This window comes from Temnothorax longispinosus, chromosome 11 (assembly GCF_030848805.1).
Source record: "Temnothorax longispinosus isolate EJ_2023e chromosome 11, Tlon_JGU_v1, whole genome shotgun sequence".
NCBI lineage: Eukaryota > Metazoa > Arthropoda > Insecta > Hymenoptera > Formicidae > Temnothorax > Temnothorax longispinosus.
The window spans coordinates 17,571,285-17,596,606 of NC_092368.1; the positions used below are offsets into that span (position 1 = coordinate 17,571,285).

Sequence of the window (25,322 nt, forward strand, 5' to 3'; positions counted from 1 at the left end):
TGGTGGTGTACTGTACTTCGAGCGCGCGCGCGTCGACGGGCTGAATTTCCACATGTTTTTTTTACGCACGCAAACGTCAGGATTTAGCTGACGAGCGAGGGGGATATCTGGCGCGGCGGGGCACGGACGCGCGCGCGCGCGACGACGACAACGTCCACGGCAGGTAGCGCGGCGAGATGAGCAAGAAGCGGAACAGGCAGCCGGACGCGAATCCCGACGTCAGCGAGGCCTCCACCGAGTCCTGCGAGGAGGCGAGCGTAGGTTAGGAACTCGTGCCCCCCTTCTCCCCCTTCCCCACACCCAAAGTTCCCGATTTCCACGGGATCGCCGAGCTCCTCCGGCTCAGGGGAAGAGCGGAATCGAAAATTGTCGATTTTTATTTTTCTCATCCCTATCTTATTTTTGGGTTTCCTTTGTTCGCTCGGTCGCTCAGATCCCTGGGGATCCCTAGGGATGTATCTTTTGAGTTTTCAAAGCGGAGTAGCTAATCGAGCAGCTTAGAAACTTAGACACAAAGTCCAGGGAGGTCCCAGTTCTCAATAATTTAAAAATGATTTTTGCAATTTAATATATTCAATACGCAAAGTGTTTATAAAAGTCTTGTCTTTTCCTTATTTCTGGATTTCCTTTGTTTGCCTTTTATTCACTTCAGTTTGTTCAGAACAGAGCAAAATCGAGTGGCTTAGAAATTCAGCGATACAAAAACATTGCAATCTAGAAATTTCAAGGTTCAGGGAACTTGAGATCCCAGCATCCAATCATTTAAAAAAGAATTTTGCAGTTTAATACATTCAAAACACAGAATGTCTGATAAAATCTGTAAAGAAACACTTGAAACAAACTTTCAGCTATATTTCAATGTGTAAACAATATTAATTGACTGTTAGCAGGTGCAAGATGTCCGCATATAGCAAAAGCCATCAACTTGAACAAAGTGAAGAAGAACCTGAAAAAGACTGGCATATTGAGCGAATGTTCCCTGTGCAAGAAACTAGAGACGGACCATGAGACAACAGAGGAGGTTGTAAGTTGTAAACACAATTATTTGATTGAAAGGCATACTAGATACTGAAATCTAACGTCGAGCCGTTTGAACTTACAGAGCAATATTTCAAAGCCTCTGTGGATCTGCCTGCAATGTGGAGAACAAGGCTGTGGCAAAGAGCAGAAGCAACATGCCGTTGAACATTACAGGAAGCCTCACAGCGACTGCCATTGCATGGCAACGGATTCTCATCATTGGAACGTCTGGTGCTACCGGTGCGAAATCGAGGTTCATCCGAACAGTAGGTGAGTTAAACGATAAACTGTTTTAGTATAAAAAGCAGGTTTATATTTGTTTATAATTGTATATGCTCGCGTATATTTTGTTTTTAGGAAAAAGCTGCTAGAAACTGTAGAGTTTATCAAAAAGTGTGTCAATATACCGCAAATATCTCAGCAACCGAAAATGCTAGCGAATCAGTGCCAAAAAGAAATGATAGTCGATGTACAAGAGAAGGAGAAGCATAAAATGTTCAACAATCTTCCTAAAGTCGGGGTATGTATTGTCGGTTTTTTTTTTAATTTAATTTCAAACTGCTTTTCTTAATCTCAGAAGTCTTGCAATTTCTTTTTTAACGTATAATGCAATATAATATGGGGAGAAATATATGTTTGTAATAAAGAAATGTTTTAATTGTGCTGCAGGGTTTAGCAAATCTAGGAAACACCTGTTTCTTCAATGCCGTACTTCAATGTTTAGCGCAGACACCTTACTTGGTGAAAGTGTTGGACGACCTACGTTTGCCTGAGAAATTTGTTTTACCAGGTGGAAAGCACAAACCTGTCGATGCCGAGGAAGAAGTGGAGCTGGTACGTTTAGCTTTTGTCAACATTGTCTTTTGTTATCTCGAGATCTTTGCGGGATAATGGATAGCTTAGTGCTAGAATAGTTGTCCGTTAAGCAAAAGCTCCTTGTTGGTCACCTATGTGATAGTAGAAACTTTAACTGAGAAAATTTTACTATAATAAAAACAAAGTAAGTAAAGTGGTCCAAAAGTTAATTCTAACTGGAGATCAGCAAATCGTGACATTGCATCGTCCCTTGGGAGACAGGAAATTTTCAAACAAACAATAAATATTGCAACTTTCCGGCCGTGGAAGTAAAGCAATATGATTTGTAGATAACCAAATAGTTAAGTTATTGGCTACAGCAACTAAAACGAGTCCATCGATAAGTCAATCGAATTTGCGTTTGATAAACCGACAAAATCTAATCATATCTAATCAAATAAATCGACAAAATAAGAAGGTGTGTCAATATTATCAGAGATTCCCATAAGTAATAAAATTAAAAATTTTTGCATTTGTTTTTTCACAAAAAAATTGTTTTCTTTCTTTATTTGTCACATAGCCGCCAATCGAGGGGACCTTGGAACGATGGGGCAGTTTCACGTCAATTCTCTGCGAAACCCTGTCGAAAATGCAAAATACCAATGGTCATCAAACTTATACTCCTTTGAATCTTCTCTGCAAACTCAGGAAAAAGACTACGCAATGCGTGGACGGAGGCCAGCATGATTCACACGAGTTTCTCCGACACTTGTTGGAAATAGTTCGGAATGAAGATCTCCGAGTAAGCGAGAAAGCTCTCTTAATTAAATGTTTTGCTCTAAATATTTTTTTCTAATGATGTCAGAGTCGCCTTTAGTTTTTAAAATGTTTTGTATTTGAGTGGCGATGGTAGTTCAAAGCAGCTAAAATTTTTTGTTTATAAAAACCATTCTTGTATTTGAATGAACAATAGAGAAGAGAATACATTAAAGAAACGAAAGAAAATCCTTATGTTAAAGCTTTACTCCACGCAAGCCATTGTTACGTGCTACAACGGAGATCTTATTACACTTGAAATTCCATAACTCCATTGTTTTTATTCAATTTGCATTTAATATTTAAAATTACACACGTATTCTAGATACTTTATACTTTTATATCATATTATACTTTATACTTGCACTTTATTTTATTTAAGAAAATATATAGGAAATCGGTTTTTATACAAAGTTTAAATCTATTATCCTTCTTGAAGCAACGTCAGATCAGCTAGCTCTTAATATATTTAATATGATGTGATGAGTTCTCTAAGTAAATTGAAATTTTGTATGTTGCTTTGCAGAGATACCAGAGCATAATTTTGAAGGAGGTCGGCCTGAGCGGGAAAACCAAGCCAGATTGTGTGGAGAAGGGCCTGAGATCTCGCGTGAAATTCTATGGCAATCAGGCCAGCACACGGCTGTTAGGACCAGAGGCGGTATTCCGCGGTGTGTTGGTATCTACCCTGGAGTGTCTGGATTGCCATCACTCGTCGCAACGCACCGAGCCATTCCTTGATTTGAGCCTGCCCGTCACGGCGGATAAGCCACAACCTCCGCTCTTAAAGTAAAGAGAAAACTTATTTTCCCTAAGTTACGATAATTAATTTGATTAACTTAGAGTAATATACGATCACATTTTGTGTAGAAGGAAGAACAACGAATTCGAGGACGCTTTCGACATGATGAACATCCAGCAACGCGATTCTCAAACCTCCGATACATCTTGGAAGCAGTTGAAGAAAGAGAAAAAGGCAGCCAGGAAAACCCGAAAACTATTTAGAGATAAAAAGCACGAAAATTATAACAATTCTAACATGTTAATGGATCTGAATAATCCTGTGGAAGAAAACAACGACAATGTTCTGAAGTCAGGTATATAACTCTTTTTCTCTTCTGTCATAAATATAGAGAAGCTATTTACAACTCGGACTTTTTAAATTCGATATACAAATGTCCTGGAGGGAAGACATTTTCCCATTTTTAACATCGATTTTCTTGTAAACGCTTTCTATAAAAAAAAAACACATTTTTATTTTCAGAAGAGAGCGACGCCGACGTGGAAGACAATATCGAGGTGGACAATTCTCATCCGGAGATCGGAGAGTCCGGTTACAGCTCGGAGAAAGCGTCCGCCGTCACCAGTCCTGTATCTCCCGCTGATCACCCTCCTCATCATCCGAACAGCGATTTCAATAGCGAGGTCAACCTGGAGGGTTGTAATCTGGACAGCAGCCTGGACCCAGCACAAGTTAGACATCCAGTGAACATTAACGCGTTAATTAGCCCTAGTCCAACTGACGTGTCGATGACGGACTTGACTCAAATCAGGATGCCGTCCGAAAAGACTGATAAGAACGTCGGCGCGGTCAGCTCCGAGAACGAAGCGTCGGCCACGGCGTTGACAAACTCCATGATCGTCAACTCCGACGTCACGAGTCCCGAGGTGCCCACCGCGAGCCTAAGCAGCTCCGCCGCTTCCAAAGAGAGCCCCACTAGCCCCGTCAACGACGAAGAAGAAGTCGCGGAAAGGTTGGACACACTCAGATGTTCAAATATTTGAAATATAAAAATTTCGAACGTCCTTAATATTTCCATTTTAAACTTATTAATTATCGATTTTTACGAATCTTAAACCTTAGGTTTTCTCTATTTTAATTCTTGAATTTTAATGTGTGTACGCGTGAAAAAGTCAACACTTTTTGAAAGTTTTAGATTTAAAACTATAGAAATTATAGGCAATTAAAAAATTTTTGAGTATTGTATTTTCAAAAATCCCTTAAGATTCCATTGAACGTTGAATTGAGCGTGGCATTTTCTCAGATTGGACGGTGTTGAGACATGGATGACAACTGCTCTATCGAGGTGCGATAGAAGGAAATACAACAACGGAACTCCCAACGGAGATGATCCCGAGGAGCAAGACGCGTATAATGAGCTCGGTGATATAATGACAGGAATGTCTAAACTGGGAATCGCTGGGCATCAATCGCCCAACAGGTACACGACCAAGGAAGGCGAATGTTCCGTGGAATCGTGCTTGAATCAATTCACCGCGCTGGAGCTGATGACGGGAAGCAACAAAGTCGTGTGCGAGGCGTGCACCGCTCGCGAGAAGAAGGTAAGTAAAAAAGAAAGGAAAGCAATTTCTCTCAAGATCTCTAAAGAAATTTAATTAAACTTACATATTCAAAGAAATATGTAAGAACTGTTGTTACGGTAACATTTTCCTTTTCGTCTCCTCGCAAGAATCAACAATAACATTATTTTATTTTTGCTTTTCTTTTTTTGTCAGAATCAAGAGAGCTCGTCGAAAATGGTGTGTACTTCGAGTACCAAGCAATATCTCATCTCTCATGTGCCCCCGGTGTTGATACTGCATCTGAAGAGGTTCCAAACGCAGAGAGTCAGCTTCCGAAAGGTTTTCAAGCACGTGTCGTTTCCGATATTGCTAGACTTGGCACCGGTTTGCACAGATCACAAAAAACCTCGACTTTATGCGCTTTATGGGGTCGTCGAGCACAGTGGGACCGTTCATGGTGGTCACTACGTTGCTTATGTCAAGGTAGATTGTATTCGGCGTGTCGGATTTTAAAATTTTAGAACTTTAAAACTGGGACACTCGACATTCTATAAAAATAAGATAATGACTTGTTTCTGAAAAAAAAAATATTCAAACAAGAATGTGCATATTGGAAATAGCTTTAAATGAAAATATGCTAGAACTTCTTATTATCTTTTTGTTTATATGAAAATATCGAAGGACCTTCTTAAAGTCGTTACAATCATATTGCATTGTAAGTCGTTATAAAAAAGAAAAAAGTCAAAGAAGAGTAGAGAGATACTAGATATTTCAACTGCTTCGCTTCTGATGATCTTTTATTGTACGGAGATACAATGTGATTGATTATGGCAGGCCAGATTTGAAGAATTATTATTACTTATCGAATCTTTTACTCCTGTTAGACGAGACTGCCGTTATCGCCAGATGATCCGCGATGGAAATTTCTTCCCAAGGATAAAGATCCTAAGGCGGATAACGAATCGAGTAGTTCAGATTCGGAAGGAGAAGAAGCATCAGCGAAAGCTGCATCCGTTGTGGAACCACCACCTGGAAGATGGTATTATGTATCAGATTCTCGGTAAGAGAATGCTATTATAACACATTTATCAGAAAACACAAAAAATATTACATAATAAAATTAATGTCGCGGGGGATTATAGAATTAATTTGCAAGTCGTTTTTTCGTTTAAAGAATTAAATAAAATTTTCTAAAGCACAAATCTTGCAAGAAGAAGAGTATGCTAACGTTACGCGGGTTGCTTCTCGTCATGAGAGAATATAATAAAAATTATTACACTTTTTTGCTAATTTGTTTCATGTGTGATACGCGTCACTTTAATTATTACACTTTTACACTTGCTTATTTTATCATTACTTCGACATTTATTAATAGTGTTTTGTCTATTTTAGGGTATCAGAGGTAGATGAAAGTACAGTGCTGCAAAGTCAAGCGTATCTCTTATTCTACGAGAGGATTCTCTGATTCGATAGAACAAAGCAGAACGGGAACGACAGTCGTAGTTGCGTTCGCATTTCCCATTCTCGAGAGAACGAAAACAGACTTATAACGAATTTGTTACTTCTGCAATTTTTAGTATCATATCACGCGTTATTGGATGTATGATGTATGTAACTGATTATGTGTACATTGCAAGAAATCTGTAATCTATTAGGAATATCAAAAATTAAGTTGTTTCCTACGGTCAGTTAGTGGGTAGATCGTGAGAATAACAAGAAACTTTTTACAAACTGTCGATTACGTATTGAAAATCTGAATTTCCAGACTCTTTTGGAGCCTCAGATTTCTGGAAGTATTTGTATTTTCTAGTAACATTGGTGAAATCGGAATTACTTTGCGATTCAGTAGCGCTTTCCTTTATGAATTGCATAGCACAAAATAAAGTGATAATGAAACTTATTATTAGCATAATATATTAATAACATTAGCATAATAATTAACAAGGTTATGTGGATTTTAATCTTGAATTCATAGAAACACTTCATGGGGATATGAGACCAAATAAATGAAAGAAAAATCTTTTATAATAAATATACTTTTATCACAAAATAGTTCCGGTTTACGTTACTGTTTCGTAACTTCGAGTTACAGTTGAAATGCTCGTAACTTAGAATATTAAAAAAAATATATATATATATATTATATAATTACATTTTACGTATATTGGTTTATGTAGACATGATCTTTTTACGAAGATTAAATGAGGAGATTAAATGTGATGACGCGCGACTGTAATAATTTGTAAATTGGAATGAATTGACACGGAAGGGCATAATAAATTTTCTCAATGGTGTATCTCGATTGCGACAGATCACAGACGTTAAAGCATGTTCAATATATAATGAATTTTACTTAATCCTTTGAGTACAAAGCATCACAAAGTTAAACGAAATTCCGCTTCCTTGCAGATACGCTTGTTGCCCGTGATAACGATCACAAATGCGGTCACATATAGACTGCGTTTACGGCGGCTTGTATCCGATTTAATAACTACCTTATACTATCCGAGCCAAAATTTTCCTTTTTTTTTATTATAATCATTTAGATATGAACTTTTTGAGACTTTTTCGATATTTAAACTACAATTTTTAGTATATTGTATACAATACACAATATGTATCAAAGATTATTTCAAATGTTTAGACGTTTAGGGTATCAAAATATTATAGATTCATATTAAAATGATCGTTATAATCAAAAGAAGAAAAAATTTAGATCGGATAGTATGCGGTAGTTATAAAATCGGATTATAAGTTGCCGTGTAAATATAGTCATAGATATCGCGGACGCTAATAATTTCTGTTTATGTTGAGAGTGTTAAACCGCCGAAGATATCGTCGAATCATGCATGTGCAAATGATAACGCCACTGATAACTATCGCTGAACGTATATATGAGTTTCATTGAATGCGTATATGAATTTATCATACTTAAAAGAGCAAAAGTCACTGATAACGATACACGTGCATTTATTGTACTTTTTAATTGAGCAACTGAATAATTATCATTCACGAACTGCGACGTTAGCGTTCATCGCATTCAAGATACGCTATTGCGAAAAAAAAAAGAAAGTATCGAACGTGCGCACGTAGCAATACTAGCAATGTTTTGTTTTTTTTTAATGCGGACGAGACGTTTCTGTCACGTTCTTATCACGACGTACTCGCAATTGCATTTATAATAAAATTCTTGCGACGACAGGCGATTCGTTAATCGTGCAATTTGTCTCTTTAGCTTCCTTGTTCTGTTAAATTTCCGATTCGGTTGATTCAACGTTTACGGAAATGACTTTATAAAAATTGTTTCAATTATTAGGAACACATTAGGATCTCACACTCACAGTTCGTCGATCGGAGCATTCGTCTTGAATGAAAATAAACGCGGTAGACAAATGTCGTATATGTACAAGGTGGACAGATTGCCTGCTGCAAGACTCGGAGCCTTAAGTCATCCAATTTTTAGAAATTAAAACATCCCATCAATGTATACAAAACTCTATCGGCGGCAATATAAATAAAAGAAAAAGACCTTTATTTGCAATATCCATTCACAATGACATTGATACAAATTCGACACGCACATACGCAAATAGATTAACATCGATTATAAAAATTAATAATAATAATAATAATCGTTTTCTCCACAACCAAAACGATTATCGCTTTCTTCCTTTTTAGTTTCATGGTGCAGAGTAATAAATGTTTTATTTCACTTCTCTGTTAGGTGCAACATGCTATATAGCATTTGCTTCGCAATTCGCGGATTTTCAGCAATACATGGTATTGCGATTCCGAGGGGAAAAGAAGGGAGATTTGCCATTATACATATGTATACACATGTCACACACATACGTGTATGTATATATTTATATATATAGATATATATATATTAAAATCTTGTAGCATTTGTGTTAAATAAACATAGGGGAGACGAGGGGAAAGGACAAGAAGATCGCGCGATCTTCGGAGAAGCTATAAAAATTCTTTAGTAATAGTATAAATATTTTTATACTATTAATGAACTGTTGTAAATTGCAGATATCCACTTGTTTATATAAACTATTCTCGCCAAATTTATTTCTTTGATTAACTTCTCATATGACTTTCATATACACACACACAGACACACGCACGCATATAATCTTTATAATTTGATAACTTTCATAAAACAGTATTTAAAATTGTGTTAGTTAATTCATTTTCTCTTCAGTTATTAAAAATACCGCGATATGTTTGCTATAAAAATAAACATATCTGGCATAAAAGGATTAATCTCGGCCCATTGGACCATTAACAAAGTTTTTCTGTTTTTCATTCTGCGATATCTCGATCCTCGAATAAAAGATAGATTTCAAATGGATTCTAAAAATTAAATAATAATTCTTAACATATCCTGACTGTATCAAGTTAAAACAACACTCGAAAATTAATCCTTTTTTTTCTTCGTAAGCTTTACAGCTGCAATATATAATTGACAGTTCCGTGGATTAAAATACTGTACAATATTCTCCAACGTGAGATGGAAAAACAGCGTAAATAAAAGTCTGTTAAATATTAATTAAATCCTCGTACAATTTGCACGATATACTCGTCCTGTTTCAGGTCATCGAAATGCTGTTCGTGCGTTATACACATATAGAATGCCCGATTGCAATCATGAGAATTAAATTTTTCTCGATACCGTAAAAGTAAAGATCGAGTTTTGTTTATAATTCGGAAGAAATTCAATTCTATTGACTGTAATTAAACTCTCTATATATCATGTACTATATTAATACGAACTATATTAATATCGCCGGGCGATATACATATATACATACACATAGCTCTATGTATGCACATAGTTATGTGTACGTATATATATATGGGTTTTCCATAATTCACAGCCGCTAATATAAACGACCGATTTTCGCAGCATCGTCTTGTGTCAAAAATCTACATCTCTTTCAATCTGTCACACGACCAATGTCTTCTCCCTCTTTCTTGTGTGACAGAATTAATGAAACAACAAAGTCATCTGTTAAAGAATCTCTTTAAAATCGAGTAATTACCGTTAATTATAATCATGATAATAAATTATAACAATAAATATCTAAAATTCTACGATAAATCGTTACTCTCAATAAATTACATAAAATTTAGTTGAAATCCAGGGATCGGTGGTAGAACAAGACGATTTCGCGAGTGCGGTCGAGGAGACAGAAGTTGATCGGCTCAATGTGAGACGATAATTCGATGACGCATGTTTATTACGTTTAAAAATGACAGATTAAAATACGGATCCTTTCACCGTTTACTCCCCGAATAATATAACAATGAATTCGTGTTGTAATGCCCTAAACTAATGCGCGCCCGTTTCTCTCTCGTTTAATCGCTCCCAAACAGTGCGAAAATCTAAGAGGACGCCTGAAAAATTAGGATATTTCTTAGATTTTTGTGTTGAGTTGGTGGTTTTCTTTTTCGCTTTCTCCGTCCAAGAAGTACTAGCTTATCTTGGCTAGTAGGACGAAAACGCAATAAAAACTTTGAAATTTCAGAACAGAACTTCAGAAAAGAGTGAGAGAGAAAGGCATAACGATTCAAAAATATGAATATTCTCTGTAACGATTCGATCAATTAATATCTTCAATGCAGGTAATCGTTAGACTTGCATTCTGCATTAAAATTTCTCTGCAATATGCAAGGTGTTCACAAAAATAATAGAAAACTATCATACGTAGATAGTTGCTCCAATGGTCCAATGCTCCAACTCGTGAACACCTTCTGTGCAAAATTCATAATCGCGTCAATTCTGATTCTTGGGGAACATCGCCAGAATTGCGGCGCAAATCTGTTGGGGATCGGTTTCATGGGGATGAAGTGCCATGACGGTCTGCACTTGCTCCTCGGGAAAAATGTTGGCGAGATGGTAGTGCAGGCGACGTCGAACATCCTGGGTCTGCGTGCCCCAGGGCACGTGTAAACTCGTGGACGGTGGCGATGGTAACAGATTCAGCTGGGGATCCGAGGTGCCTAGCCTCTGCACCCGTGATGGCGGCACTAAGGTGGTACCGCGCGGCGGCCACGCTCTGTAAGAATCCGGGGCGGAAGCGATACGCATCACGTGCTGGTGATGATGCTGTAGGCAGTCAGGATGGTCCCAGCTGAAATAAGATTTGAAAATGTAGAGATCATTCGAGTCTGTTTAATTCATTAAAGACGTTGTTAACCTGATGTAATAAATTTTAACTAAATCACAATTGCTTTTATTTTCTAAGAATTACGGATCAACATTAGAATCATTAAATAGTTAATAATTTCATATCTGAAAATTTTATATAGTAAAACACATAATTTATTTTGACATCGTGGAAGATCTTACGTGCAATCTACATTCAATTATAATATACCAATTCATAAAACACGACCCAGATAATGAATATATATTCAAATATATTCAAATAAATCAGACTCACCTCATAGCGGTAACTGGATACGACGACTCATTGCTGGCGAGTCTCGTCAACGATCGGTGTTGTATACTGGAGCGCGGTGGGTTGACGACTGATTGCTGTTGCTGCTGTTGCGGTGACTGGCCAGTTTGCTGCTGTTGCTGCTGCTGATGATATCGTCTGAGTTGATAAAGCCGCGGATCACACACTGGATTCAGAGTCAGCTGCCGTTGTAATTTGCGGTGCATGTTCACCGGTTCTGGCTCGGGGTTGCTCACTCTTGGCGTGGCCCAGTTCACCGCGGATGGGTAACCTTTGACAAAAACATAAGATTATTAAATTATCAGGACCATCTCACCATCTGACAATAAAAAAAAAAATAAATAAATAGAAAAGAACTGTTAGGTATTTAAAAAAAGTCTTTTTTTAATTAAATAATTTATAAATAATATTGTTAGTGTTTATCCTTAATTATCACCTTGAGGATTCTGTGCAGGAGGCATCTGCTGGCTATACATGGCGGGACTGGTTGCGGAAAAGTCGGATGTGACGTTCTCCACCGATCTGCTCTTCGGGACGGACGACAAAGGTTGAACATTTGACGGTGCGGCTGACCTGGCCTTACAGAGCGGCGGATGCTGCGAAGACACGGATGCGTTCGTGGACGGCAACGGCAGGCTCAGGCTGGGCCCACGTGCTTGTAAATGACGCTGAGCGTGCTCCACTAATCGCTCTGTCACAGATTTATGCGGATGTGGGCCTCTCTCGGGATGCCGGAATTTACACTTGTTGCCGTATGTACATTTCTGGGAATTGAAGAAACAGCCATTTGACTTGATTCAATTCTAAAAGTACGATATTTATTTAATTTGATAACAAGCACCTCCTCACCAGGTGTTTTGATCTGGAATCTAAATTTCAGTTCCTTAATTTTAGCGAGAAATTCTTTTAGCTTTTGAAGATAATATAATGGAAATGAATAAAAGAACGAAAAAGGGGAAATTACCTTGGCGTAAGGGCACGGAGGAGCAGGATCGACCCTTTTGGGAACGATTCTGAGAAAATTCTCCAGGGTAGGTCCGCTTCTGCCGAGGGGGTCGTCCGGTGGCATGAATCGATCGTTTACAAAGCTGTACATCAGGATTCTCTCTTCGACGACCTTCCTGAATTCGGGATTCTCCTGTGCCAAGTCCCGATAATTGTCGTTGCTGACGACGATGCCATCGACTTCCGCGGCCAGCTTTAGGATGTACCGATCGTCGTAGCATACCATACGCTTTCCGCCCACCAACCTGCAGACATTTAACATTTTCGTTAAAAAAAAAAAAAAAAGATATTTCGCGTCAATAAACGTACCATGAATTATACATAATAACATTATAATTGTATAAACAATTAAATTGTACAAAATGACGTGATATAAAAATCTAAATGTTACAAGAAATCAGTCAAATGCTTTTAAATTAATGTAGGTACTTGTCTATTTTACATTCGGACAGACCCAGAAAATCAGAATAACGAATTATATTTATTCGCAAACCCCCGAATTCGCGACACACGGCGTCGAACGCCTCACTTTTGTTTCTGGAAACGGAATACCGAGAAGAGCGAAAAAGAAAAAGGAATAGAGAAGAGAGGGAGGGGAAAGGGGAGATCCTTGAGACGATTTAAGTCCACGCGGATAGATCGTGCGCGGACAGATAGAACGTGAGGCCGGTTATTCCAGCTCCGGATAATATTAGCCGGTGGCAAAGCAAGTCCAGGTGCTGGGACGAGGGAGGACATCTTTCGCTACGTTCCTCACAATGATCTCCGTTTTAAATTCTCATTTCTCATCGCCGAGACTCGCAGTTGACACGTATTTTTATTTACGTGACTTATGCAAGTCATATATTTTTAGACGAATGTATAATTCATTCATTTTTTTCACGTCTACATTTCCAAACTTTATTTTCATATTAACTAGTTGATCCAATATTCGAAGTAAATATTTGATTCCGAGATCTAGTACATTCGAAGAGTAACTTTAAAACAAAAGGAGCGAGGGAAATATTTTAGTGTGAAGTCAGACGAGTTGTTTAAATCTTCCTGAATCTCGGACGCGAATTGCATACGTCGCACCAACCTGGAGGGTGTAAACACGAGCAGACGATCCCTCTCGAGCTCGCCCAGGATTTCCTGGTCGGCGACCGGGTTGTCAGGTCTCGAGGCTTCCTTCCGCCACTTGGGCACGAAGACGGTGATCTCCTTATGGCCCCTGGCGCGGAACCAATCAACGCAGATCTTGATGCCGCGGCAGGAGAACACCTCCTTGTTGCCGTGACTCATGGCGACGTTGCTGCCGTCGATGACAACGGGCCTCAGGTCCATCGACGAGATCGCATTCGTCGCCGTGGCGATCGTCGCCGTCGTCGAGGTCAGGATCGACCCTCCGCCCTCGTCGATACCCATCTCGGCATCCAGCAGACTGTCCGCTTCATCGGGACCGTCGGTAAACTTCGGGGAACAAGTAGCTCCGAGTTTGATCAGCTCGGCCAATAGCTCGTTCTGACCTGGGTCCGGGCCCAGCTTCTGTAGCGCCGCTTGCACCAATTTTTCGGTGTAGCCCAGCTTGAGGGCGAACTCCACGCGAGCGGTATAACCTGAACGAATGGATTTTTAAAATATAAATATTGTCGTCAAATCGCTTTCTATTTGTCTTTTTGTAGAGATGTTACGGGAAATTTGATTAATTCGAGAATTATGCATAATGGCCGGGCAATATGCATAATTCCCGCTTCTTTTATTGAGACATTTGAATAATAAAAGCAAAAATGTTCAAATTAATCAAATTGCCCGGCCATTATGCATAATTCCCAATTTATCATATTTCCCGTAACAGAGACATTAATTAGAAATCGGAATTGCGGTCAATTCTTTTAATGACAGATTCTTTTCAATACCGACATTTCCTGAATAAGAATATCGAGGTATCCAATAATTTTTCGAGTTATAATAAGAGATTGAAAAAGAAGAGTTTTTTCGCAAACTAAACTTTGGGAGATGAAATAGAATGATACATTTCTTGATTAATCTTTTAATAAGTGGAGTTTGCTTTTAAAGAATTTCAACTCGAGGTCACAAGCTACAAGAGTTGTGATAAATGAGCCTCTCAGAAGCCAAGCTAATCAACACTTCATTTTTCAGGAACTTGCTCACATTAATATTATAGAGTGCGTGATTAACTTATAATAACTTTGTCAATTTTCTCTGTTCCTTAATTTATGAAGTTGGCCAGTTCGAGCCTTCTGAGAGACTCTCTCAAATTATGACCTCACTCAACATTTTCTGAATTGGCCGAAATGTCTGTCATTAAAGAGACATGTTGTTTCGAGGCTCCCTGTATCTCGGATTTCTCTCGCTCGATTGTAGCGATCGCAGGGAAATTCGGGAAGAGACCTACCCGGGCTCTGCGTGGGTGACGGCCCTTGGATAGTAACGTACTCCGCGAACTCGGCCGCCAAAGTGTCGGACGTGGTGCGAGATACGTCCGGGTGCACCGGGGACACCTGCGACTCCGAGCGCGGACGTCGCCCAGCCGCTGTCGCCGTCATCGTCGTCGTCGTCGTCGTCATCGCCGTCGTCGTCGTCGAGTCCTCGGCCTCGTAGTCGCTGTCGTATGAGGAGTCCTCGGCGTCCGGCATGTTGCCCGTGCCCAGTACCGTGCAGTCCACGTATCTCTGCAATACAGGCGACGAAATTGTTTACAATACGAAGTGTTTCAGGGCTATTCCGTGTAATAATACAAATGGAGGCACTTTAAGTATCAATAGTCATATAAATAAAAAATCATGTTAGAAATAGGCTGTTTTCGACATACTTTTTGAAAAAGGGTTTATCGTGATAAGGATTATTCGATTTATCGTCAGAGTATTTCGTACGAAAATAAAATATCAATAATCTGGAAGATATAGAGAAATTTATTACCACCTATAAGATTCAACTACATAAAATCGTACTATATAACATCAATACTATATAAAATCAATAAATGAATCATGATTAATACCAACTGATACAACGTTGTAAATAAATTGTCCATGGTATGCCATCAGATTGGCAAATTATCCAAATTGCTAGCAAATTGGCGTTAACTGTGTTCGCATTAAGCTCGAGTTTTGTCAGCAGAACTGATATAATCTGACAGCAAATTGGCGGTAGAGAAACCGAGCAGAATCTGTCGGGCACATTCTATATTCCATTTCTATTGCCAATCTGCGTCAAACTGTGGCAATTTACTTAATTTTCTTCATATAATTGATTCATATTTTGTTGATAAATTTTGCTACGCTTCTTCTACCAGCAATCTGGCCAATCTGCCAACAGAATTGTACGCACCAGAGCCAGTATCAAATCTGTCTCTTCTCGTCGAATCGCGCGGACGCACGCTAATTCGCCGCGGTCATCATTATTAATTTATTTTTTTATTAATTATTGAGAAACTCGCAAAACAATAAAGAACTTGTCTATTCAGTTTAACTCATTCTATCTGCCCACGAAGTGACATGATAATTACCAGATCCTGAGATAAAGGGAAACTGGGAAGGGTTGACCCTAAGAGAGATTTGACCTGACATTATTCTATTAAAAATGGCGGTTTTTATGCTTCATTATAATACTGTATTAACTGTGAACAAACATATAGAAAAGATACTTTGAATACATCATTTTATAAATGTGAGTCAACCCTCCTCTGCACGTGGCGCGAGACACGACTTTGTCTCTTGATACATGCAGAATTTATTGCGGAGAGACTTCATAGATTGATTAATTTTATACTGTTTGTTGACTTTTGTTTCTTCGTCTTTTTTTTACATTTGTTCTATTTATATAATTGTTAGATTTAACAAAAAAAGGAAAACCAGCTTATAAAAAAGTATAACTCTATCGAAATTAGTATGATACACGCCTTGTATAATATTCCAACTTTTAATTTTAATATTAGGAGTCCAGCGGAAAGAGTACTAATAAGAGCAGGCAAGAAATCATGAGCTTGCAACATGAAAAATAGAACAGCACCATTACAGTGACTTCCCGTCCCTTGTAAACATTAAGGCGTCAGATTCTGCTGCTATTATACACAGCACTGGCGGAGGGAGGATGAAAGATCCGCGGATCTCCTTTAGGGCTGACGCGCTGGTATCAACCTTGTATCTCGTATCTGCAGATCTTTATCCTCTATCCTTTTATGCGGGGTGGAGACGGGCGGGGAGAAGGGAAAAAGGCTTGCACGTATACGAAAGCGCAACGGCCGGCAAATAAGGACTTGGTCGATTTATGGCTACACGGCGGTACACAGAGATGAAGCTATGTAAAAATCAAGGAGGTTTTGCGGCCTCCAAAAGGGTCCTTGAATTAACTCTCGAAGGACCTGAAAGAATTATGCGTACACGTGGAACGTGAATCGCGTGTTAAGGTAACCGTTGCGAGCATCTGCAGAATTTGAGGACGTAGGGAACCGTTTGTATAGAAGAAAAATGAAGATCGATTCGTATAGGAACGTCTCGCAGGCATGCACCTTGAATGTGAACGCTCGGTGCCTAGGGTGTCAATAAACCGCCGGGCAATGCGGAAATGAACGATCTGCAGACTGCAACGTGTAAGTACGCGCCGATAAGCGACAACAGCCGATCCGTACTCCACTTGACGGCAGCCATTTCCCTCATCGTGCGTTTACGTTCCGTTACTTAACCGAGTCCACGTTGTACTCGTTACGTTCCACCTCTAGCCCGCTATTATTCATCCTTCCAACGTCGATTATTTAACTTACACGTGAGTCGGTCGTACACGTCTGTTTCTATGGCGGACGAAATAAATATAAAGAAGCCTCGGAGAGGCCCGAAATCAGTAAAAGCGACCTTTCCTCGGTGAACTGCCATCACAGTTCGATATTAGAACGATATTATGTCTATATTTGAGAATATAAAATAATGAGAACGGCACTGGAGTGGATATGGCATAGCCGCGAGCTAATTTCGATTTCATATAATTTTTACAGAAATGAACATACTGCAACATATCTCTTTTTAATCGATATTCGAGATAATGAGAATTACAACTGACAGACTAAAAATAAGAAAAGATTATACTAGTAAAAAATTGTATTGAGAAAATAAACAGAAATTTTGAGAAAATGTACTTTTTTCACCAAATTATATTTTTGGAAAAAATATATATTATCTTAAATTATAACTGCTGTTAACGAATATTCAGAAAAAATAACAAAAAAAGACACTAGAAATAAGCATATGTATTTTCCTAAATAAAATTTATCTTCGTCAAACCATCAAGCAACACATGTTCAACGTCAATTAGCATGCATTATTTATTTTTCTTAAATACTAAATATAATATCGTCGTTAAAAATGCTATCGAAGAGATATCCGCGTAAGACGATTCGTGCGCGACTCGTCTCCGGTTCGAGAAATTATCGTAAATGGGGCATAGCTCTCCCAGGTTGGCGGATGTAACCATTAGCGGAGATCCAGGTGAAAGTAGAGAGACGCGAGGGCGAGGACGAGAGAGAGAAAGAGAGGGGGGAGAGAAAGACAGAAAGAGAAAGAGAGAGAGAGACACCATAGCGGTCATCAGGATCGCCCGTTCCGCCGGCGGAGCGACGTAATGTTACAGGTGTAGAGTGACAATGAGAATTTTTGCGTCACTCGCGTCTCAAAACGCACGCACGAACGCAACTAGAAACTTACGTAAGAATAATAGATTCCTGGACAACTTTAGATAGGCATGTAAGATACCCCGAGGCCTCAATTTCAAATTAGTTTAGAAGCACGCGTGCCTCTATTCTAAAATTTCATGCTCGTATCATATTATAAAACTTTGTAAGTATGTACAAAAAATTGTATATAATATAAAAATGAATAATACACAAAAAGTAAAGAGAAAAGTAAAAATTTGCCAACATATTCCAACATTTTATATTTATATAAAATATAAATATACGTCTTTTTGATATATAAATTTCTCCGGCTACGTCTACAAAACACCAGCAATAATATAATAATTGTAATATAAATTAGAAGTAGATAACGCGAATCTCACACACACACACACGCGCGGATGCGTTCGTACGATGATCGCTTCATACGGCGCAGCGCAGCGAGCTTTCGCGAGTTTCGAAAGATCCGGTACGTGGAGGATGCGACTTCACCGCGAAATTCATTGATTTGGGATGATGCCCCCTCGTCCCCTTCGCAGCTCGAGCTGGGTCGAGCACCGGCCGATTGCGAAAACCGAGATCGAACTGGCAGCGTTTTGCATGCATGTACGCCGCGACGAATTTCTCGACAACCTTGCGTTGTCGCCCACCACTCCCGGATCTAGCTTAACGTATCGGGTACACGCGAAGAGCAACGACGGACGACGACGTGTACGTGTGGCATACGTGTGACACAATGGCAGAGAAAAAAAGAAGAGAGGAAGAGAGAGATCAAATTTGGGAGCGACCCCAAGATGCAGATCTCCGCTCTGGCGAAATTTTATATAAAAGCAAAATAAAAAAGAAAATTTTAATTTCTTCTCATCTGTGCGGCGTAGTCGGCCGTATAAAAATCTGCGCACTTCGTATAATACACCTCTCGATATATCCACGTAAAACTGGACCGTTAATATATGTGTCAACGAGAACACGTTTCAGTCATTATATGTAGTACGTAACGTTGCAATGCGCGTTATTAAAATATTAATGAATTTCAGTTTTACGTATTTTTCATTTGTGGTCGCCGAGTTGCGTCATGGGATTTGCCGGAGACACTCTCCACTGCCTTCTTCGCGTTTCCCATATCGATGTCGAAATTTGGAAAGGAAGAAGGGAAGAATGGGAGGAGTCTCTTTTTCTTTGCGCGACAATTAAATTATATATATGACGTTGGTAAATGTACCGTGATGACTTCCGGAGTCGCGATATCACGGATACGTTATAGGTATTTCGGTCTGATTGTCGAAAAATAACGGTCGCGGATGCCGGCATAGGATTCTGTTAGAAAGTCCGCGAAAAGATAGATCAACCGGAAGACGGCAATTTTCCAAAGAAAGTTCCGTCGTCGCTGCTGCGCGTACTTTCTCTCCCGCGCACTGGCTCTCTCAACATTATTATTCGTTTTGTCATAAAGAAACGTGAAATACGTATATATATTCGGGTCGCGCGATTTTTCCGCTCCATTAAAATGGAACTGACAATGAAATAATAAATTAGTAATTTGTGCCGGATTTGTCCTTTCTCTGATTGTAAAGAATACAAAATTTTCGATCCCATTATTTCCAGGACATTCAGTTAATAAAATCCTGGAATTTAGGATTCTATTGTTACTTTAAATATCAAATTTTATCATTTCCATAGCAATAAGCAATAAATGATAATAATAAAATAATATATCAATTTGTCAGATACGTCTGCATGTCCGAAATTTATGTTTATTATGAAAAATACAAAAATCATAGATTCCACACGGAAAAGAAGAATGTTGTATTACTTAATTCAATATTACGGTATGAAACACATACGTCTTATGCTCTTGTTTTAATAAAATATTATTTATTTTATTAAGACTGTTTTTATTTTCAATTAAACCGATGCTGTTATAATAAAACATCAGTTTTTTCGATACATTATTTCAGAACACTGTAGATAGTGTAGATAATAAAATTCTAAAACCCGAGATACTATTGCTCTTAACATTGTTTTTATAGATTTGATCACTTTAGAAGATCTCGAAAGTAAAAATTCGATGACGCTCGTCATTGCCCGAGATGAGGAACCGCCTCTAAGAATTTGTCTCCCCGACTTTATCTTCGAATATTCCCGAAACTGGTTCCGCGATGTCTATACGTATGGGAGACACGTTACGGAAAAGGACGGCAAAGGACAAGAAGGAGGACGGTCCGGTACCGGGTACACCGGTACCGGAGACCACCTAATTTATTCCGATGTCGGCTCGCGCGCGAGTCGCGGTGACGCCAGCTATAGGATGTATACACAGAGAGATCTTGCACAACCTCCACGTCATCCTTGTAACTTCATTTTCGTCCCCTCCTCTTTTGTCCCTCCATTAATTAGCCTCGCTCGGTTCTCACTCGCCCGCTTTGGTATTATTCTCTTTCTTGACATAGAAAACTAAACTTTATATTCGTCAATATTGCTAAAATATTATATCAATATATATTAATCAAATATATTATTAAAGTAAATAAAAATTTATTAAATTATTATATTATTAATTTATTTGTGTCTTTGTCCTTTCTCATTGTAAAGAATACAAAATTTTCGATACTGTCATTTCAGGACATTCAGATAATAAAATCCTGGAATTTATATAAGGATTCTATTATGCCATCAAATTCATTTACCGTTTAAAAATATGACGGCTCTCATATCCGTTAAAACGTCAAACATAATCTGCCTATCGAGTCGCTCTGTGAAATTAAAAATTGAAAAAAAAAAAATTTGTCGAGTAGAAATTCATATCTTACCTATGTGTGAGTATCTTAGGTTTAAAATTTCCTGACGATTTCTCGCGCGACGTATAAGTACGCGGTCAGGCTTCCATATCTTTTACTTATCACCGAGTCAGCTTCTTTATTTGTCTTATCAAATACTAAAATAGTCTCGACCGTCAAACTGTTAGAACTGGTGTCTCAAGTGGAACTGAAGAAACGAAACGAATCACTGAAAATTATCCTGTCTCTTGACATCTGACAGATCTTTCTTACGCAACATTTTCTTTTTCGAATCCTTTGTTTTGCTCGTCGCGAACCGACCGACGCGAAATCGTCAAGCAAAATCACCGCGCACGAGTTTTAAGCCGGTGACGAGTTTTAACCGATCGCAATTCAACAAACAAAATGTCAGAAACCAGAATCATTGTCATCATCGCGGCGACTCGTTTTCCTTGCGGTCTGACCGCAGGAAGGAGGTCGGAAACGACGAGGGATCGTCCGTTTAATTTCTTACCGTGGGACGACGTCGTCGCTCTCGCCTCGTAGAAACTCGACTCGAACGACAGACATGTTTATTGAATTCGCTACGCTATTCACAAACCTGCGTTAAACTTTACAAGAATATTGTGCCAAAAGTGTGTCGGCCTCTCGACAGATATCACCGCGTGACTTATATTACAATACTTGGCGGATTAATAAAACAAATTTTATCTCACGAGCAGGACACCTGAGATTGTTAAACAAGAATTGTTTGCCGACACCCGCACAGAAAAAAAACAAGCGTCAAATCAAGATTTTATACTCGTATATATGCAACAATCTATAATCCTATTAGGAATGAGATTATATTACGTTAAACGAAAAAAACTTGCTTGAATACTTAGTCATTTATATGGTTCAACAAAAAAAAAAAGTTAACATTTTTTTAAGAAGCCCTAATAAAAAAAATTTTTTTTATATTTTCTCAGAAATTTTCAGTTTCTCATATTTTAAATTTAGATTTATGAAAAATTATAAAAAAGCATGTCAAATTTCTCAGATTCGGGAATATTTCGGTATCTGTATGTATGAAAATTTCTGATAAATTGCGCAGATTTTCTCATATTTATTCAGATTTCTACAAAGATGTGTTGGCGGAAAAAATCTGAACCTATTTCATTATTATTTTGTCTGAGTTTTTCTGAAAAATGTCCCTATTCGAAAAAATCTGACAATGAGAAAATTTTCATAGAAATTCTGATTAATAATATTAAACATTCTGAGACATTTTTTCCACCAGGGAGATTATAGATCATTGCGTATATTCGAGTATTTGTTTCGATTTGACCCCCTTCTTTTTTTTCCGTACGTTGCTCCGGAGGGAATGCCCTCCCGTATTCGCCTGTATATTAACAGCGGTCGCGTTTCCGCGCCGCTCATCCTCGCCGCACACGAGACGAGGCGTGATACGGGATTCAACCGGATTCGACACACTTCCAGCCGGAGCGGGCTGAGGCGCGGCGGGCCGCGGAGTTTCGAGTGATTAATGCGAGCCCGATTGGCGGGCTGTGTCCACTTTGCCGTGCTCTCTCGCGATTGCGTGAAAGGCCAGAACGTCAAGTATTCCAACCCGGAAGCGCGCCTTCGAGAGCGGCGCGGTGCGCGTTCGCCAAACACAATCGTTCGAAACCACGTTCCCTCTTCGTCTCGGACAAACGAAGCGTCCCGCAATTAAACAATGCTCCCCCTCGACGTTCTTAACTCATCTCGAGGAATTTCTCTTTGGCAGGGAACGTCGTGAAAGATCGTCGTTATTCCCGTCGCCCAATTGTCTGGTTTAATAATGTGCTCAGACAAACACGCGTGTCTAAAAGATGTCTTTTTTTTTAAGACAGCTTCAAGATTTTTACCAGAAGACGTCTTTTCGTCTGAATATTTATTGTCTGTTAAATCTGGCACTCTGATATTTTGCATTATTTCAGTGTCACGACGATAATTAAGGCGAAGCTGTCAGAGGAAGAATACAAGACAGAAGCTATTAGAATTATCTGAAAAATCAATGATTTAATGCTTACATAACTTTGCTAATGACAAAACTGATCTCTATTGCAACAGATAGATCGTTATTAAAGTTACGTCACAAATTGGAACATGAGAACTTAAAAACGTCTTGATGTTTTCTAATACTACAGCTTTACTATAATTAAATTTAATAACGTTGGCAATTTAATCATTAATTGAATTTAATTATATATAGTCAATTTTAATCCTAATTAAATTTTTTACTATAAAAAATAAAATAATATAAATTTGAGAGATAAGGCTCCGTTGGATGTCCACACGTGGAAGAAATCGAGCTAATTAAGAGCCAGTCGCTGTTGACGGTGCGAAAATTATATTTATTCTTCTATGGAATTAGACGTACGTTACTGAAGATGGTCCAAATAAGGACCGAAATGTACGTCTAATTCCATAGAAGAATAAATATAATTTTCGCACCGTCAACAGCGACTGGCTCTTAATTAGCCCGGTTCCTTCCACGTGTGGTGGGCATCCAACAGAGCCTTATCTCATTAATCTGAAGATGGTCCGAATAGGGACCGAAACGTACGTCTAATTCCATCGAAGAATAAATATAATTTTCGCACCGTCAACAGCGACTGGCTCTTAATTAGCCCGGTTGCTTCCACGTGTGAAAATAATATAATATATTCTAGTAAATATATCTTCTTATAGTAAATTAAATTATAATTATTAATTAGATTTAATAAAATTTACCATAATTAAATTCTATTAATTATAATTTAATTTAATTTCTTACAATTATATTCAAATATTTTAAACTAACAACGAATTAAAATTTCAAGTTTACGTGAAAATAGCTGGAGAATAGATTGAGTTCCGTTGTCGCTTTCCTTTCTGAACTTTGCTAAAAGTCCTTTCTTATCGGCATCCCGACCTTTGTATCCTTGTATCTTTCAAAGGATTGATATCGAGTTCGGATCAGAGCGAACAGCGATCAAAAAGGTTAGTTCGAGATTATTTTTGAAAAACTTAAATGCAAATTTATACATCTCGCCGTGAAACTCCAAATAATCTCTAAATATATTGGTTATCAAATTTACACGATTAGTAATTACGCGAGTAATATGGCGCGACTTCCATTGAGGAAAATTAAAAGTCCGCCGGTCACACACACACACATGCCCCTCCTCTCGTCGCCCGCGGTTTGTCTGCGATATCGGGCGACCAATTAGCGGCCGAGTGAACCGACTCGATGTAAACCGGATGACGGCTAATCGCGAGGATAATTATAGTCACGTTTAACGTCAGCCCGATCACGGCGGGTAACATCACGCCACGAGATGGGCGATAACGCGACACACACACACACACACAGCTTGCACCGCGTGTGTCGAAATTCGGCGTCGTATCCGGGGTCGTAGAGAGTGTCCGTCGACCCTCTTTTGTGTACAAAGGAGGATCAAGTATTAAGCGGGAAAGTTATGCAAGCGCGCTTCCATTATATCGATCCCCATTTTTCCATTTTTCGCGATTTCATCTCGTGACAATAATTGAATAATTTTGTCACCGATCAATCCGTACGCGTAATACTTTGTACCGCCGTGTAGAAAAAAAAGGAGGGCACTCTCACGGGAATCTGGACCTCTAAGATCCGGGGTTCCCCCAGTTTTCAAAAGTATGGCGCAATTTTTCGAATTCAAAAGCGAATGCGGGAACGTGTGCTGTGACAAACCGTACGAACGATTGTATCTCAAGTGCCGATAAAACGGAGGATCAAGGACTTAAAGTAGTTGGAACACGTTAGAGCGGTATTCGTAGTCGGATCTTATATTTAAAATCAATGATATACGCATCTGTAGAATTTAAAACCGTCTCAATTAAATGTAAGATCTAATTAAATACAAGATCCGACTGCGAATACCGCTTCATCTGGTTCCGAGAACGAAGACAGCTCTACGAAGGACCTTTCCTTTAAAGGGAAAGCCTCGAACGACCAAAAGTCCGAACTTTCAATCTTTCAAACACGTTCTCCGGTTCGGAACGATCTCTCGGCGCATTGGTAGACAGAGGTAGGCGACGCGAAAGAGTCTGGCGACGATTCGCGATCGACACACAGATCCGGCAGGAGCCAGGTTTACCTTTCCAGCGACCGTCATCTCGTCCGTGGATCGCGGAGCGTAGATCCTTCTCACGTAACGAGAATCGAGCTCGAACGGGAGCGGCGGGCGGCGGCGGAGCGGCTTTGCACTTTTCAATGGCCGGTCGGACGACGGCGACACATCACGCACCAATGCACTGACCGCTGGATCACTGGAAATATCCCGCGCGCCGTATATATATGTATATCCTTCTCGATCTCGCGTTGCGCTGATATCGACGAGGCGCAACTGCGTGCGGACGCGAGCGCGGGCGCGACAAGTCACGAGGCACGTACGTACGCGGCAGCGGCGGACGGGTGAATGG

The 25,322-nt window shown here is 39.2% G+C and overlaps 2 protein-coding genes across 3 annotated transcripts; one reads left to right on the plus strand and one right to left on the minus strand.

Annotated features, from left to right (window-relative positions):
* Usp16-45 (ubiquitin specific protease 16/45) lies at positions 1-8,469 on the plus strand. 2 transcript variants are annotated; one of them, XM_071792510.1, is made up of 13 exons: positions 1-261; positions 888-1,024; positions 1,103-1,290; positions 1,378-1,540; positions 1,690-1,854; positions 2,396-2,617; positions 3,158-3,420; positions 3,502-3,728; positions 3,896-4,385; positions 4,677-4,974; positions 5,149-5,418; positions 5,820-5,995; positions 6,328-8,469. In XM_071792510.1, exons 1-13 carry the CDS (start codon positions 177-179, stop codon positions 6,398-6,400), a joined length of 2,757 nt encoding a protein of 918 aa, XP_071648611.1. In that variant the 5' UTR covers positions 1-176; the 3' UTR covers positions 6,401-8,469. The 2 variants fall into 2 exon arrangements, with proteins under 2 accessions (XP_071648611.1, XP_071648612.1); XM_071792511.1 differs by having other exon boundaries at positions 888-1,021.
* Positions 8,447-25,322, minus strand: Regnase-1 (Regnase 1). The gene is made up of 7 exons (XM_071792512.1): positions 24,998-25,322; positions 14,809-15,085; positions 13,492-14,008; positions 12,373-12,658; positions 11,845-12,172; positions 11,391-11,679; positions 8,447-11,078 (listed from the first exon to the last, which is right to left on the minus strand). Exons 1-7 carry the CDS (start codon positions 25,013-25,015, stop codon positions 10,721-10,723), a joined length of 2,073 nt encoding a protein of 690 aa, XP_071648613.1. The 5' UTR covers positions 25,016-25,322; the 3' UTR covers positions 8,447-10,720.

Coding starts and splice junctions, on each gene's coding strand:
- Usp16-45 (XM_071792510.1), top strand. CDS start 177: ATGAGCAAGAAGCGGAACAGGCAGCCGGACGCGAATCCCGACGTCAGC. Junction 1,855..2,395: donor CCGAGGAAGAAGTGGAGCTG/GTACGTTTAGCT, acceptor TTTGTCACATAG/CCGCCAATCGAGGGGACCTT. Junction 2,618..3,157: donor TTCGGAATGAAGATCTCCGA/GTAAGCGAGAAA, acceptor GTTGCTTTGCAG/AGATACCAGAGCATAATTTT.
- Regnase-1 (XM_071792512.1), bottom strand. Junction 14,009..14,808: donor GTCACCCACGCAGAGCCCGG/GTAGGTCTCTTC, acceptor CCATTCGTTCAG/GTTATACCGCTCGCGTGGAG. Junction 11,680..11,844: donor TCCTGCACAGAATCCTCAAG/GTGATAATTAAG, acceptor TTTTTGTCAAAG/GTTACCCATCCGCGGTGAAC.